Genomic DNA, 15,854 nt, shown 5'->3' with positions numbered 1-15,854 from the left:
TTTACAACATTGTGGGAACAGTTTGGGGAAGGCCCTTTTCTGTTTCAGTAGGATTGTGCCCCAGTGCACAAAGCAAGATCTACAAAAACATGGTTGGGTGAGTTTCATGTGGAAGAACTTGACTGGCCCGCACAGAGCTCTGACCTCAACCCCATCAAAAACCTTTGGGATTAACTAGAACGGAGATTGCAAGCCCGGCCATTTCGTCCAACATCAGTATCTGACCTCACAAATGATTTTCTGGATAAATGGCCAAAAGTTCACTTTTTTGTTTTAGCTGCAAAGAGGGGGGACAACTCCAAATTAATTCCTATGGATTTAGAATGGGATGTCATAAAAGCTCCCGTAGGTGTAATGGTTAGGTGTCCCAATACTTTCGTCCATATAGTGTATGTTTAGACCAACTGCTGTGAAGAACTACCTACGGTTATTACTTTTATAAATGAATAGACATTTTTTTTATATTGTAGGCTCCATTGACACTTGCACTATGAACCTCCATTGGGGATCCCAGTAAACTTTTCAGTATTTTTGACGGTTATGTAAAAAAAAATGAAACCCTGACAGAACCCTTGGCCATAGCTCCAAGCAACACATCCCACCACAGCCGTCCAGTCCACAAGAGGATCAGGGGACAGGAGACTCTGTTTCTAGTGATTGTGGTCGTCCCCGAGGTCAGACACTTACAGATCTAACTCAGTATTCCTAGGTGATAAGTGTTAATCATAAGAACCCCCCTTTTTTTATAATGAAGCTTGGCAAAATCCTCTCATTTATGTAACTTACCTGGAGTATATCTCGGTGTCTCTGTAATGTGTGCATCAGTGCTGCATTTATTGATGTCACTCCAGCAGTACTGCTGTACTCAGCCATTTTGTCATTCACCCCAGTGAGCTGAAATATGAAAACACATTAGACACAAAAAGTTTGACGGTACAACTGCAAATAAGTTTACATAAATATTCTCTTTTGTTCTAAAAAGACTAAACATGGTTTCAATTATGCATCCCATTTCTGCAATGTGAATTCACCCTCTACTATAGTATTACCCATTCTTACACAGAGCGGCTGGCTCTTACGTTGCCCTTCTTCACGGTGCATTTTCAAAGGTACTTTACTTTTGTGTCAATAGTTTTCATTGAATTTTTTTTCAAACATATGACAAACAGCAAATCAGACAACAAACGATTTAACGTGAGCACATAGCAATCCGTCTAATATGTGAGAATACACTGGATCAGAATACATCTCAGTAGTAATTACATACATATAGCAGTACAAACAACATTCTCAGCGTTACTTCTGGAGGTCTTTACGTTTATGCCATAATGGAAGCTCACGAAATTAGGGATAAGAAAAGGAAAGAAAATTAATTACGTACAAAACAACCTAACCTCAAAAACTAGGGAGCAGGTACACATATACTGAAATGCCAAGCTGGTATTATATTAAGAAAATGCTACAAGTGCCAAGCTTAGTCATGGTATTAAACTTGTATGCATCCAAATCCATGCACACCAAATGTTTTCGAACAAAGGAAAGAACCTATTCCCAAGTGCAATGATTTTTTCATAACTGTACGTGGTGTTTATCGCCCCTATCACTGTAGTAATATCGGGAATTACCCTTTACTTCCAGTTGCCGGTTAAAAGCAATTTGGAGACGGTTAGAATCTTACAGGCTAAGGCCCCATGCACACGACCGTAAAAACTCCCGTAATTACGGGCCCATAGACTTCTATTGGCCACGGGTACCTCCCCGTATGCTTACGGGAAGGTGCCCGTGCCGTTGAAAAAGATAGAACATGTCCTATTTCAGGCCGTAATTATGGCACGGCAGCCCATAGAAGTCTATGGGGCTCCCGTAATTACGGGTGACTACGTGTGTGCACCCATAATTAGGGGAGCGTTGCTAGGCGACGTCAGTAAATAGTCACTGCCCAGGGTGCTGAAAGAGTTAAACGATCGGCAGTAACTGTTTCAGCACCCTGGACAGTGACTACCGATCACAATATAGATAAAGCTGTAAAAAAATAAATAAAAAAAAGACGCTCATACTTACCCAGAACTCCCTGCTTCTTCCTCCAGTCCGGCCTCCTTGGATGACCTTTCCACAGAAAAAGTAAAAGAAATTCATACTTACCTGGCCGTTGTCTTGGTGACGCGTCCCTCTTGACATCCAGTCTGACCTCCCTGGGTGACGTGGCAGTCCATGTGACCGCTGCAGCCTGTGATCGGCCTGTGATTGGCTGCAGCCGTCACATGGGCTGAAACGTCATCCGAGGCCGGACTGGAGGAAGAAGCAGGGAGTTTTGGGTAAGTATGAACGTCTTTTTTTTTTTTTTTACAGGTTGATCTATATTGTGATCGGTAGTGACTGTCCAGGGTGTTGAAACAGTTACTGCCGATCGTTTAACTCTTTCAGCACCCTGGACAGTGAATATTTACTGACGTCGCCTAGCAACGCTCCAGTAATTACGGGTGCACACACGTAGTCACCCGTAATTACGGGAGCCCCATAGACTTCTATGGGCCTGCCCGTGCCGTAATTACGGCCTGAAATAGGACATGTTCTATATTTTACAACGGCACGGGCACCTTCCCGTAAGCATACGGGGAGGTACCTGTGGCCAATAAAAGTCCATGGGCCCGTAAAAAAGTGCCGTAATTACGGCCCGTAATTACGGGTGTTTTTACGTTCGTGTGCATGGGGCCTAAGGTCCTGTATTTAGCTGGAATAACTGCTATATTTAAAAACTATAGGGCCATCTGCGAGTGAATTTTTTTATAGAAAATTCTGGATATCAATCTGAAAATCCCATCCCAGTATGAATGTATAAGAGGAGACGACCAGAAGATATGCAGGAGTGTGCCTCTATGACCACAATCCCTCCAGCACAACCCACTTGTGTTAGGATATGCCATCTGAATTGCGTGAAATACCATCTAAGAAGAAGCTTAGAGAAAGACTCAACATGTGCGCTGCATTTTAAAGATTTATGAGCAAGACCAATAGCCCTAGTCCAATCCGCCTTTCCTACTGTTTACAGTGTGATCTCGCGAGATCATGCAGTGCTGTGTGGGTAAGTCACACACAAACGTTACTGAAGTGTCGGGATTGTGAATAGACATCGCATCCTGGCTGGAAGTGATGTCTATTCACGCTCAAGACTTCAGTAAAGTTAATGTGTGAGTAAGTGACAGCACAGCATAATCGTGCGAGAGACCACGATGTCGGAGTACATGAATGGGGAGAAGTGCAATGACGCTGATTGGTCAGCGTCATACACTTCTCTTTACGACGCCCACTTGGTCAAAAAGTAAAAACACGCCCAGTTGTCCATTAAGAAAGTTATTAGCGTAAATCTAAAATAGGTCATAACTTGGTCAAAATTGATAATTTTTCTAAATAAAAAACACTGCTGTAATCTACATTACAGCGCCAATCACATTATGTAGGAGATAGGGCACTTATAATCTGGTGACAGAGCCTCTTTAAGGCCTGAAACGTCAGAAACGAACAGTTACCATAAAGATGTTTAATTTGATTAATCCCTAGTGTAAACCAACCTGAATGATAAAGGTTTGGGATCAGCCGTCCCAATACGTGAAGACTGAGATCTCCTCTCATAAAATTATCCTTTGCATTTGCTTTAAGATGAAACTTATTCCAAGCATAAAGAGGCTTTCATCAATGGAGAGACCAAGCTAGGGACTGATAAGTTCCAGAAGGGCAGTTTTAGGAGGGACTGGAAATCCAGAGGTAGTATGTAAGTCTGTTCAATATGTACCCAGTGAACATTCATGTCCCTTTTCCACCAGCCAGTCAATTGAGAAACAATGGATGCCAAGTAATAGTTATACATATTAGGAACTCACAGTCCCCCTACCAATTTGTGTTTACCAAGTATGTGTCTAGCTAAACGTGGTTTCCTCCCTGACCATATAAAGTTGGATATAATTGATAGCAATTTCTTGAAAATGCTAAGGGGATCATAATCGGCAAAGTTCTAAAGTAATAAAGGATCTTGGGCAAGAGGAGCATTTTGAAAGTAGCCACCCTCCCTATCCAGGAAACATCGAATTTAGTGAGCTGCCCTGCTTCTGTTCTGATTTTGATAAGTAAAGGCTCATAGTCAGTTGAATATAACTTTTTAGATGCAGGGGTCAAATGGATACCTAGGTAAGGTATGCTATCTGGTCTCCAATCAAATGGGTATTTTAATTGCAAGAAACTCATGCGGAGATAACTTAATAGGGAGGGCTTGAGATTTTGAGGTATTTAAACGATAATAAGAGATGGCCCCAAACTTGTTTATTACAGCTATAGTACGTTGCAATGATTCTTCAGGATCTGTGACTGTGAGGATTATGTTGTCTACATATAAGGATATGAGGTGTGTTCCGTTCCCAATTTTAATGCCCTTGAAAGATGGTTGTTGTCGTAATATTTGAGCTAGAGGTTCCATAGACAAAATAAAAACTAGTGGGGATAACGGACACCCTTGTCGTGTGCCATTGGTGATTACAAATTCGTCTGATAATATGAGCAGAGGGTCCAGAATAAAGCGCCGATATAACTCCCACTATGAAAAAAAAAGGTTAACTTTTATTTTGATGCCAGTGGCAGAGTGCGACGTTTCGGTCAGGGCGACCTTCTTCAGGCTCTGAGCCGTGCTGGTAATACTGCATATACGAGCGTTGGGTTAAGGTAATAGCGGCTGGCCGCTTAATGACAGCGCCATCATTAAGCGGCCAGCCGTTATCACCTTAACCCAGCGCTCGTATATGCAGTATTACCAGCACGGCTCAGTGCCTGAAGAAGGTCGCCCTGACCGAAACGTCGCACTCTGCCACTGGCATCAAAAACAAAATAAAAATTACCCTTTTTTTCAAATTGGTGTGCCGGATACTCTTTATTTTACTCATCGTCGGGTTGGGCCCCTATCCGTGCAAAACCCTATCAAACTCATATCTGGTGCTATCTGAACTTCTATACGAAACTCCCACTATCTCACCTTCGAAACCCATCTCGCCAAGACCGAAAAAGCATATGTCCAATTAATACGGTTAAACGCTTTTTCTGCATCCAGCACCAACAATACTGACGGAACCTTGTTGAATTCCAAGTGATGAAGAATATCAACCACCCTTCTGGTATTATCAAATGCTTGGCGACCTCTAACAAAGCCCACCAGATCCCTATTGATTAGAGAAGGTAGAAAGGAGGATATTCTGTTGGCAAATATCTTAGCATATATCTTTAGGTATACATTGAGTAGGGAGATGGGGTGGAAGTTCTGCGGTTGGTCAGGGATTTTACCAGGTTTGGGAAGGGTCACTACATGAGCGGACAGATTTTCTTTAGGTAACTGTCCGGTGGCTATTGCTTTTTGGAAAACTTTATTTAGATGCATAGGGAGTAAATGCTGAAAAGTCTTACAGTATTCAGCTACTAACCCATCAGGGCCTGGGGCTTTACCCATTGGGAGAGATTTGACCGTCTGGATAATTTCAGCATCGGTTATTGGGATATTTAAAGACACCAATTGGGTAGGGGTAATTTTAGGAAGAAGATCAGCCTGACGCAAGAACTGTTGTATATCATCTTGCGAGGGGTTAGGTATAAAGGGGTCCTTATTTACATTATATTGTGAGGCATAAAACTCTTTGAAGCGAAATCGCTATATATTGTGGATCATACAGTTTGCCCTGACCTTGCGGGTGTTGTAGGTAGAGGATTCTAGCTTTGGTATGTTGTAATTTAAGTCGAGCAGCCAGGAGTTTACCTGCCTTATTATTCTGTGAGTAGTAAATACTTTTTTGGCAAGAATGCAACAAGCAGTGTCTAAGCTTGTGCCGAAGTTGAACCAGCTCAGTTGTCTGAGAAGCAGTCGGCAAAAGTTTATTAGCCCATTCTTAGTTTTGAATGTCAGTCAACAATTGAGACATCCTTTTCCCTTTTTCTATATCCATATGACCCAGTTTAATAAAAGGTGCCCCTGATAAAGGCCTTATGGGCGTTCCAAGTCACTGTTGGATCAGCTACAGAAGAAGCATTAAACTCAAAATATTCATTGAGGTTTTTCTCTATGACCTTCCTATATGTAAGGTGAGATAAGAAGTGTTGCATCTCCATAAAAATAGGGGGGATTGGTTATGCTGCTCAGAGATGCTCAACATAATGGGAGTGTGATCCAACCTGGTAATGACTCCAGTGGACACTGAGGTCGCTAAGGATAGTAACCCTCGATTCACCAGAAAGAGATCAATGCGGGAATAGCTATTATGTGCAGTTGAATGAAAGGAATAATCTCGCTCAGTGCTGTGTCTAACCCTCCAAACATCATACAATTCTTCCCGCCATAACACCTCATTCAGCGAGGGGGAATTGCGTCTAGGCTGAGAGGTGGTGTCCATAAGGGTCTTGAGTTATGTTAAAATCTCTGCAAATGTCAACCTTTCCCTGTTTGTGTTAATTGATCAGTGTTATAACCCTTTTTGCAAAATGTACTTGTCGCCCGTTGGGGGCATACGCCGACACAATGGTGTATTTTACATTATTTATGAGGCAAATAATCAGGACATATCTCCCATTAGGATCTGTGAATTCCTCCATAAGCTGGGGAGAAACCGTGTCTTTAATAGCTATTAATACCCCTCTGCTCTTTGATACATAATAAGCTTAATATAAGCGGGAAAAGAGTGGTGTTTGATACGAAACGCATCGAATTCCTTTATATGTGTCTCTTGTGCACTAAAGATGTCACAAGCTAAAGCCTTAGTTTCAGACCACATATGAGCGCTCTTTTGGGGGGGAATTTATACCCTTCACATTCAAGGATGAAATTTTAAGCACCATGGCAAAGCAAGAAATGTAGCATAAAAGAATCACCTATATCTTGTAGAAATCATTGACAAAGATAAACACAAATGTACTTTACTTTTAACTGCTAATGGTTATAAGGTAAAATATATAGCCACTGACAGACCAGCTTAGGTGCACACCCGTTAACGCTGGGTGGCGGAGAGCGCCCAGTTGTCAATTTATTCATGTATTAGCATATTAGTCGCTGAAACGAAAGGGGCTGATTGCGGAGTAATGGAAACATGCAGGGAGATTTAAAGCAAAAACAGGCTCTGAAACCACAGGCAAGGCAAGAATAAACGTATTCTAGGACATAAAAATTTTAGAAAGACTTAAGCTATGTTCACACCACAATTCTGTTGCATGTTTGGAGTGTACCCTAGGAAAATCTCCCGATGTATACACCAAACATGTCTACATGATATAAATCCCCCAACATACATCAAAAGAGTGTCCTTTTTGCAAAAGTTCAGGGGCGGCATGGGCATAACTTTTATTTCACTATATTGAAAAGCATGTTTGGCTAAGCTTTTCAATATAGGTTGATCCTGCAAAAAAAGAAAAAAAAAAAGAAGAAGTATAATGCGTGGTACAAGTTTTTCTTTACAATGGGAGTCAATGGGTGACCTTTGCAACTGCATGGCATACATTGGGACTATACATTTGGAGATTGTCCCAGCGAACATGCACCACAACAGTGTAAACAGGGCCTTATACAGTACACACATATAATATGTTTAAATACCTTTGTCAGGAGCTGTTCAATCTCAACAGCCATAGTTTCAAACATGTGATCCTGACTTGATCCATTTAGGAGTGGAGTTGTATCAGAACTGTTGGTACAAAAAGCACAATTGACATTTAGCCCAAAAACTAATAATATTTTTCAGAGAAATCAAAACATCACAGAAAAACAGTAGGTGTATCTGAATTGAAATACCCCTAGTGTATGGGGATCTGTTTGAATAACTTCACGACTTAAAGGGGTTGTCCAGGAAAAAAAAAAAATGTAAAAAGTGTCCCTCAGCCTTGGTTTGCCTTCCCTAATAACCCCTACTAAACTTATAACTAGTTTCTGTTTGATCTCCATCATCAATGCTGCTCTGTTTGTTTACATCGCTTGCTTCTGGTCATGGCTGTTTCCGGTCTTGTAACCCACCATACCCATGATCCCTTGCTGCATCTGAGGAGACTGCTTGCATCCCCCCTCCTTCCCTCATTTTTCACAGCGTTTGCCCGCGATCATTGAGCGCCGCGGGCAAAAACGCAGCAAAAAACGCTTTCTCTGCCTCCCATTGATGTCAATGGGAGGTCAGATGAGTAAACGCCCGAAGATAGGGCATGTCGCTTATTTTTCCTGCGAGCCGTTTTTACCGCTCGCTGGAAAAAGCGCCTCCGCTTGAAATCAATAGGAGGCGTTTTTGGACATTTTTTGGTGCAATTTCCACGTCAAAAAACGGCCGAAAAATGCCTCCCATTGATTTCAATTCTGCGACTGTTTCCATGTTAAAAAGGTCTTTTTACACAATATTTCATTTCAAATCACCGAAAACAAATTGATGGTTTGAAAAATCGTTGCTGAGAGATGAACACTTCCATCATTACAATCCTCACTAGTTGAAGTTTCCTCTTGGCCCACTCGGATGCAAAAGCCATAGGCTAGGCAGCAACAGCTATTATATAAGTTGTTATGAGCGCCATTTACATTAGCGGATCATCCAGCCAATAAACATAATAAACAAAAATTTTATCGTTGATGTTTCCCTGCAAAAGCACTGGGCAATTATTACAATTGCTCCTAATTAAAGAGGCTCTGTCACCACATTATAAGTGGCCTATCTCCTAGATAAGGAGATCGGCGCTATAATGTAGGTGACAGCAGTGCTTTTTATTTTAAAAAAACAATCTATTTTCACCACTTTATTAGCGTTTTTAGATTTCTGCTAATGAGTTGCTTAATGCCCAAGTGGGCGTATTTTTACTTTAGACCAAGTGGGCGTTGTACAGGGGAGTGTATGACGCTGACCAATCAGCATCATGCACTCCTCTCCATTCATTTAGTCAGCGCATAGGGATCCTGCTAGATCCTTATGTGCTGTCTTATACGAACACATTAACAATACTGAAGTGTTTAGAAAGTGAATAGACATTCCACGGGATGTCTATTCACAATCTCTGCACTTCGTTACTCTGTCTGTGGTAGTTACAGCAGAGGCGTGATCTTGCGAGATCTCGGTGTAAATGACAGGTTACAACGAGATCACGCTTGATCTGCTGTAACTACCATAGAAACAGTAACGAAGTGCAGAGATTGTGAATAGACATCCCGTGGAATGTCTATTCACTGTCTAAACACTTCAGTATTGTTAATGTGTTAGTATAAGACAGCACATAAGGATCTAGCAGGATCGCTGAGTAAATGAATGGAGAGGAGTGCATGATGCTGATTGGTCAGTGTCATACACTCCCCTGTACAACGCCCACTTGGTCTAAAGTAAAAATACGCCCACTTGGGCATTAAGCAACTCATTAGCATAAATCTAAAAACGCTAATAAAGTGGTGAAAATAGATCGTTTTTTTAAATAAAAAGCACTGCTGTCACCTACATTATAGCGCCCATCTCCTTATGTAGGAGATAGGACACTTATAATGTGGTGACAGAGCCTCTTTAAGCCAATCTTGACAATAATTGGCCAGTGTAAAAGAGCCATTAGAATTTTACGTTAAAGCTGTTCGAAAACCTTTTTAATTAGAAAAGATAAAAAAATAAAAACAGCCAGAAAGGATTTAATAAAGAAAAATCAGGTAGTACCTATACCTGTCGCGTCTTCCCTCTCTCGCGTTACTGTGGGAGTAGCTTGTACAGAGTTTGCTAAAGGAAACTAATTTGAGATCTAGTTCATTTTCCAGTTGCCTGGCCTGCTTCCTCAGATCTGTAAATGAAGATAAAGAAACAAAATACGTGAGGTTACAAGAATCCTGCTCTCCTATCTCTATCACATATATAGAAGCTGCAGCAGCACGGAGGACAATATACAGCAGTAATGAGCAGTGTAGCTGGGAATTTTAGCACTGGGGTGAGATAGAATCCTTACTAGAAGCTGATGCACGTCTGTCTGTGACTTCTACTCTGTTCCTGCTCCCCCTTTCCATACACTTGTATGGGTAGCGTGTCTGTGTCTCTTTTTCATCTCCTGCTCCCTACTCCAGCTCCCCCTCCCCTCTCCATAGACGACGACTTCTTTGTGTAAAGCAGGACAGGTCCTCCAAAGCAACAGACCATCTTTGTTACCGCTCTCCACTTTGTCTAGAAGATAAGATCCTGAACAGGGGACACACACACGCGCGCGCGCACACAACTTCCCTAATCCAGTGTATGGAATTGGGTTTCCTAAACTGGACAACACCTTTTAAGAGGCTCTGTCACCAGATTATAAGTGGCCTATCTTGTACATGATATAATCGGCGCTGTAATGTAGATTACAGCATTGTTTTTATTTAGAAAAATGATCATTTTGACGGAGTTATGACCTATATTAGCTTTATGCTAATGAGTTTCTCAATGGACAACTGGGTGTGTTTTACTATATGGCCAAGTGGGAGTTGTACAGAGGAGTGTATGACGCTGACCAATCAGTGACCAATTAGCGTCACACACTTCTCTCCATTCATACACGTGATGTATATTCAGAATCCTGACCACTTCTGTGCACTTCTCTGTGATTTCCAGCATAGCAGGCGTAGTCTTGCAAGATTACGCTGTAAACTGTCATTTGCAGCGAGATCTCGCTGTGCTGTGCTGTAGTCTCACACAGACGCTACAGAAGCGTCAGGATTCTGAATACACATCCCGTCCTGGCTGGAGGTAATGTATATTCATCGTCATGACACTGCAGTAATGTTAGTGTTTGTGTATGTGGCTGCACATAGTGATATATCTATATCGCTATTTGCAGTGTAAATGAATGGGGATAAGTGTATGACGCCGATTGGTCACGGATTGGTCAGCGTCATACACTTCTCTCCACAACGCCCACTTGGCCATATAGTAAAACACGCCCAGTTGTCCATTGAGAAACTCATTAGCATAAAGCTAATATAGGTCATAACTACGTCAAAAATGATCGTTTTTTTAAATAAAAAACACTGCTGTAATCTACATGACAGCGCCGATCACATGTACAATATAGGCCACTTATAATGTGGTGACAGAGCCTCTTTAAATCTGACACAAAGCCAAATTGCTAGTAGGAAATGTACAGCCATTTCCTGCGTTAAAATTGTGCCCACATTTCAGACACATGAAAAGTAAGCAGAATTCTTCTGGCCAGTGGAAATACTAGGATCAAATCTGCTAAATCAGAGCCAGGTAGCCAATGAGCCTAGAAATTTGCTACTACTATCTAAGTTTTTGGGTTTTCTATAGATTTCTATGAAAATCTACAGTATTTTGTCAATCCCTGTGATTAACTGCAATGAAGCAAAACTCCAATGAGTAGTTACTCTTTTATAAAAGACAAAGTTTTACTAACTACTAGCATTTCATGGCTTATTCCAGTAAATAAAGAGGTTTTGTACAGGAGCTTCTAGAAAGTCATTTGCAGGAGAACGTGTCCTCGAAGATCTCTGTTTGCTTGTACTCATCTCTGTTATCACTACAACCTGAACAAAGGAAAGTCGCTATTCAAACGTTCCATGTGAACAACCTCAAATACTAGAAATATCATCATCATTGAGTTCTTAAAGAGGCTCTGTCACCAGATTTTGCAACCCCTATCTCCTATTGCAGCAGATCGGCGCTGCAATGGAGATAAGAGTAACGTATTTTTATTTTTTTTAAAACGAGCATTTTTGGCCAAGTTATGACCATTTTTATATTTATGTAAATGAGGCTTTCTAAAGTACAAGTGGGCGTGTTTACAGTAAAAGTACAACTGGGCGTGTATTATGTTCGTTACATCTGGGCATTTTTTACTTCTTTTACTAGCTGGGCGTTGTGTATAGAAGTATCATCCACTTCTCTTCACAACGCCCAGCTTCTGGCAGTGCAGACACACAGCGTGTTCTCGAGAGATCACGCTGTGACGTCACTCACTTCCTGCCCCAGGTCCTGCATCGTGTCGGACGAGCGAGGACACATCGGCACCAGAGGCTACAGTTTATTCTGCAGCAGCATCAGCGTTTGCAGGTAAGTAGCTACATCGACTTACCTGCAAACGCCGATGTTGCTGCAGAATCAAATGTAGCCTCTGGTGCCGATGTGTCCTCGCTCGTCCGACACGATGCAGGACCTGTGAGTGACGACACAGCGTGATCTCTGGAGAACACGCTGTGTCTGCACTACCAGAAGCTGGGCGTTCTGAAGAGAAGTGGATGATACTTCTCATCAGAACGCCCAGCTAGTAAAAGTAGTAAACACGCCCCGATGTAACACACACAATACACGCCCAGTTGTACTTTAGAAAGCCTCATTTACATAAATATAAAAATGGTCATAACTTGGCCAAAAATGCTCGTTTTAAAAAAAAACAAAAACGGTTCTCTTATCTCCATTGCAGCGCCTATCTGCTGCAATAGGAGATAGGGGTTGCAAAATCTGGTGACAGAGCCTCTTTAACCAGGGAGAGGCTGCACTAAGGAAAACAGGGGAACCAGTTGATTTGAGTGGAGACGGGATGGCACACTCAGAGTCGTCTCTCAGCTGCAAATAGGCATCGGCAACTTTAACTTTATTTAAAGAATTTTATTTCCCCTGTGGTTGTTCTTCTAAAGAGAAGTTATGATGAGGCAGAGAACCATGATAACAGTGCGCCAAAACCAGCATATTTTTACACGTAGCCCCCAAGTGATCAGCTGATCGCCGGGTTCCGGCTGCTAAAACACCCAGCAACCATGTTCAACCAGAACAGTGGTTGTCATGAGCCCCCTCTATAAAGACCCCCCATGGTTCTCCGTAACAGCTGGAACCAGGTAAGTATAACTTTTGGGGTTGTCAGTTAGAACCTTTGGGCAAAAGCAGCACTTTCAGCTTTTCCCGGAGGGTAAATGAAAACTTTCTATTGTACGAGCTCACCACTTGCTTGGATTTCGGAGAAAAGCAGATCAGAAACGAAGCGGCACAGCACTCACCCAAGCGCTTCTGCCACTTCGTTTTAGGGATCGTTGGGGGTCTCAGTGCTCGGACCCCCACCGATCAAAACTTCTGACATGTGACTATGACAGGTCAAAAGTATTTTTAAAAGTTTAGTTACCCTTTAATGAATTTTGCAGCACTGAAAGGTAAATCCTGTGAAAATTATAGGCAGAGTGCAGGATCAGTCTCCAAAGCTTCAATCTTCAGTCATGGGCATTTAATAGATTAAAATAGAATGTAAGCAGACCAGCAACTCGGGAGACAGAGCTGATAGCGAAGAGTTTTACAGTGAATCAGTGACAAATCCGCAGTAAAATCTGAATGTGTTAGGCTGTGTTTACATCAGCGTTGCTTTCGGTTGAGGGGCTCCTCTGAGGTTTCCGTTGGGGAATACCCATAATACTACATATTACCATCCAATACTGCTCTTTCCAGGGCAGATACATTTCCACAATGCCCAGAACCCCCCTGCTCTACTGAACTACACTTGAATCACCATAGAACCCAATATAGCGATCTAAATAAGGTTCGGTATATAACCGATGGGGTCCATTGCAGGCATTGAAACCTGGGCTTAGAATAACTTTCTTCATTTACACACAGAGATAATAGAAAAGGGCGATGAACATCTATAGTTTTGATTGTATAAATCTGCGACTGCAAAGGCAACAGAAAGGTTTCCATAGAGACAATGACATCTTTCCAGTTCACCTGATCAGGACATACAGGTTTTTTTTTTTGTTTTGCTATCAACTTTACAAATCATTCAGATAGCAGAAAAAAAGTACAGACAACTGAATCTTTGCATTGGCCCACGTGGAATATTCTCAGCTGATTGTAGGCACAGACTATGCAATCACAACAGTTGGGGGCATCTGCAGAGATAGGAGCTCATCATCGTGTCCCCATCTTGGCTCTCTAAAATTAAACACCATTTAATTAGTGCCGTTAGTGTCTTCCCATCATATCTAAATAAAGCTTACATTCCTCGCTACTTTAAGATCTCTCCTTGATGTCAGTGAATAGAAAGACAGCGGACATACATACACAACTCATTAAAAGAGAAAGCTCAGATACATTTAAAGCGGTTGTCCAGCATTTAAAAAAATAAAATAAATAAAAGAACTGGCAGGCGGTGATGCCAGTATGTAAGTCATGTGACCACTGTGGCCAGTGATCGCCTGCAGCAGTCACATACCGGTATGGCACGTCATCGCTACTGCAATGTGAACAAAGACCAGCATGGGACCAACAGCTCTGGAGGTAAATTAACAGGAGAGTATGGTCTGTTTTATTATGTATTAACACATGCTGCGGTCAGAAAAAAAATGAATACGCCAGACAATCCTTTTTTGAGCTTAGCGAAATCTTTAATGTCATCAGAACATGATCAGGACAGGTTTTCAGCCTCTGGATGTAAACATGTGTTTTCATCCACTGACAGCAAGCAAAGATGTTGACATAATGAGGCCTTTAAACACATCTGAATACGCTTTATTCAAGTAAAATAAAACTATGCCCTTTTGCCACATAAACTGCTCATGTGTTACGTCCACCAGAATTACTAGCTCCCGCGGCGGCGACTGTCCCGCTTCCGTGTATATAGGACCTGCCTGTCCTTTTTTGACATTGGAGCATCTGGACCCTAATGAAGTTTGCACAATTTTCCATCACTACATAAGGCCTCATTCACACACCCATAACAGTTTTTACTGTAGGCAAATACAGTTGCGCTTCCGTAGCCGTCCGCAATTGCTGTGGCGTATATAGACTTCTATTGGCTAGTCTGTGGAATAATTGCGGGTCAGAATAGGTCATTTTCTATATTTTGCAAATCATTTCTATGGCCCGGACACACATCCGTAGATATACGGAATGGTGTACGTGGCCAATAGAAAAGAATGGGTCCGCAATTTCATACGTAATTACCTGATCTATAATTACGGATGAAAACGATTGTCGTGTGCATGGGGCCTAAGAGTACGGTCCAACTTCATCTGTATTATACTTGAATACATGACAGTGAGCGTGCACGAACTACAACCACCAACACTGCTGCTGCGTTAGTGTACGGACAACGGGCGCACGTTAGACACATTTACTGAATTACGGATTCCGCTGCAGATATAACGATGATCACTTAAACCGTTCTTTATCTGATGGATTGACATGATTGCCAGCGCTTCAATAGTCACCGTTATACACTATATAATATGTACTGTTTGTATATTGAGAATATCATGGAACAAAACATAGAATATAGTCTATGGGGTTAGACCAATAAGGTCTCTATTAAATACATTGGTGTTGTCGCTTCTCTCTAAAGGAAAGACAGTTTCACTTGTATTTCAGACTGATATCAGCTCTGTAAATAGGAAAGTCTGCCTTGTGGAGGTTTATTTCACTACACTGAAGGCTAATATCAATCCTACGGAGAAACAACCGCGCAACAAGCAGCCTGACCAGTGTCCCTACACACACATCTCCCGGTACAACCGGGACTACCTGTCTCTAAGATCCGTTTCTCACCTTCCCAGTAGTTGCTGCTTCCCGCCGCCATCTTTGTTGTCCAACGTCACCCAGTCCGGCGAGTCGTTGATAGAGATGAGCGAGATTGGCTAGAAAGCCTCTATGACGAGACAAAGATTTCTCCACCCAGCGGCTGTGAGACAGCGACACCTGCTGACAGAAAAAAAAAGTTGCTGTTTTGTTCCTAGGGTGACGAATTTCTTCAGTTATAACTTACAGTCTATGGTGACAAGACAATCAGTTCCAATGGAAATCTATTGCTATTGTCAGAGAATTACCAGCAGATAATTTGCTTACGCCAATTAATCACATTGTTACAGAATT

The 15,854-nt window shown here is 42.0% G+C and overlaps 1 protein-coding gene across 2 annotated transcripts in view; it reads right to left on the bottom strand.

The window, feature by feature from the left end:
- GOSR1 (golgi SNAP receptor complex member 1) overlaps positions 1 to 15,631 on the bottom strand; it is a 98,039-nt gene extending 82,408 nt beyond the window's left edge. The window contains exons 1-4 of one of the 2 annotated variants that reach the window (XM_075854346.1): positions 15,531 to 15,631; positions 9,681 to 9,801; positions 7,613 to 7,700; positions 787 to 894 (exon numbers count right to left, since the gene is read on the bottom strand). In XM_075854346.1, the coding sequence (XP_075710461.1) occupies positions 787 to 894; positions 7,613 to 7,700; positions 9,681 to 9,801; positions 15,531 to 15,561 (348 nt within the window). In that variant the 5' untranslated portion in view covers positions 15,562 to 15,631. The remainder of the gene's footprint in view (positions 1 to 786; positions 895 to 7,612; positions 7,701 to 9,680; positions 9,802 to 15,530) is intronic. The other variant, XM_075854347.1, reaches the window with a different exon arrangement.
- Between the last annotated feature and the right edge of the window lie 223 nt (positions 15,632 to 15,854).

The sequence above is a fragment of the Rhinoderma darwinii genome, chromosome 2, assembly GCF_050947455.1.
Source record: "Rhinoderma darwinii isolate aRhiDar2 chromosome 2, aRhiDar2.hap1, whole genome shotgun sequence".
Lineage (NCBI taxonomy): Eukaryota > Metazoa > Chordata > Amphibia > Anura > Rhinodermatidae > Rhinoderma > Rhinoderma darwinii.
Note: the sequence above shows the minus strand (reverse complement) of the source record. Positions and strands in the feature narration are given on the sequence as shown.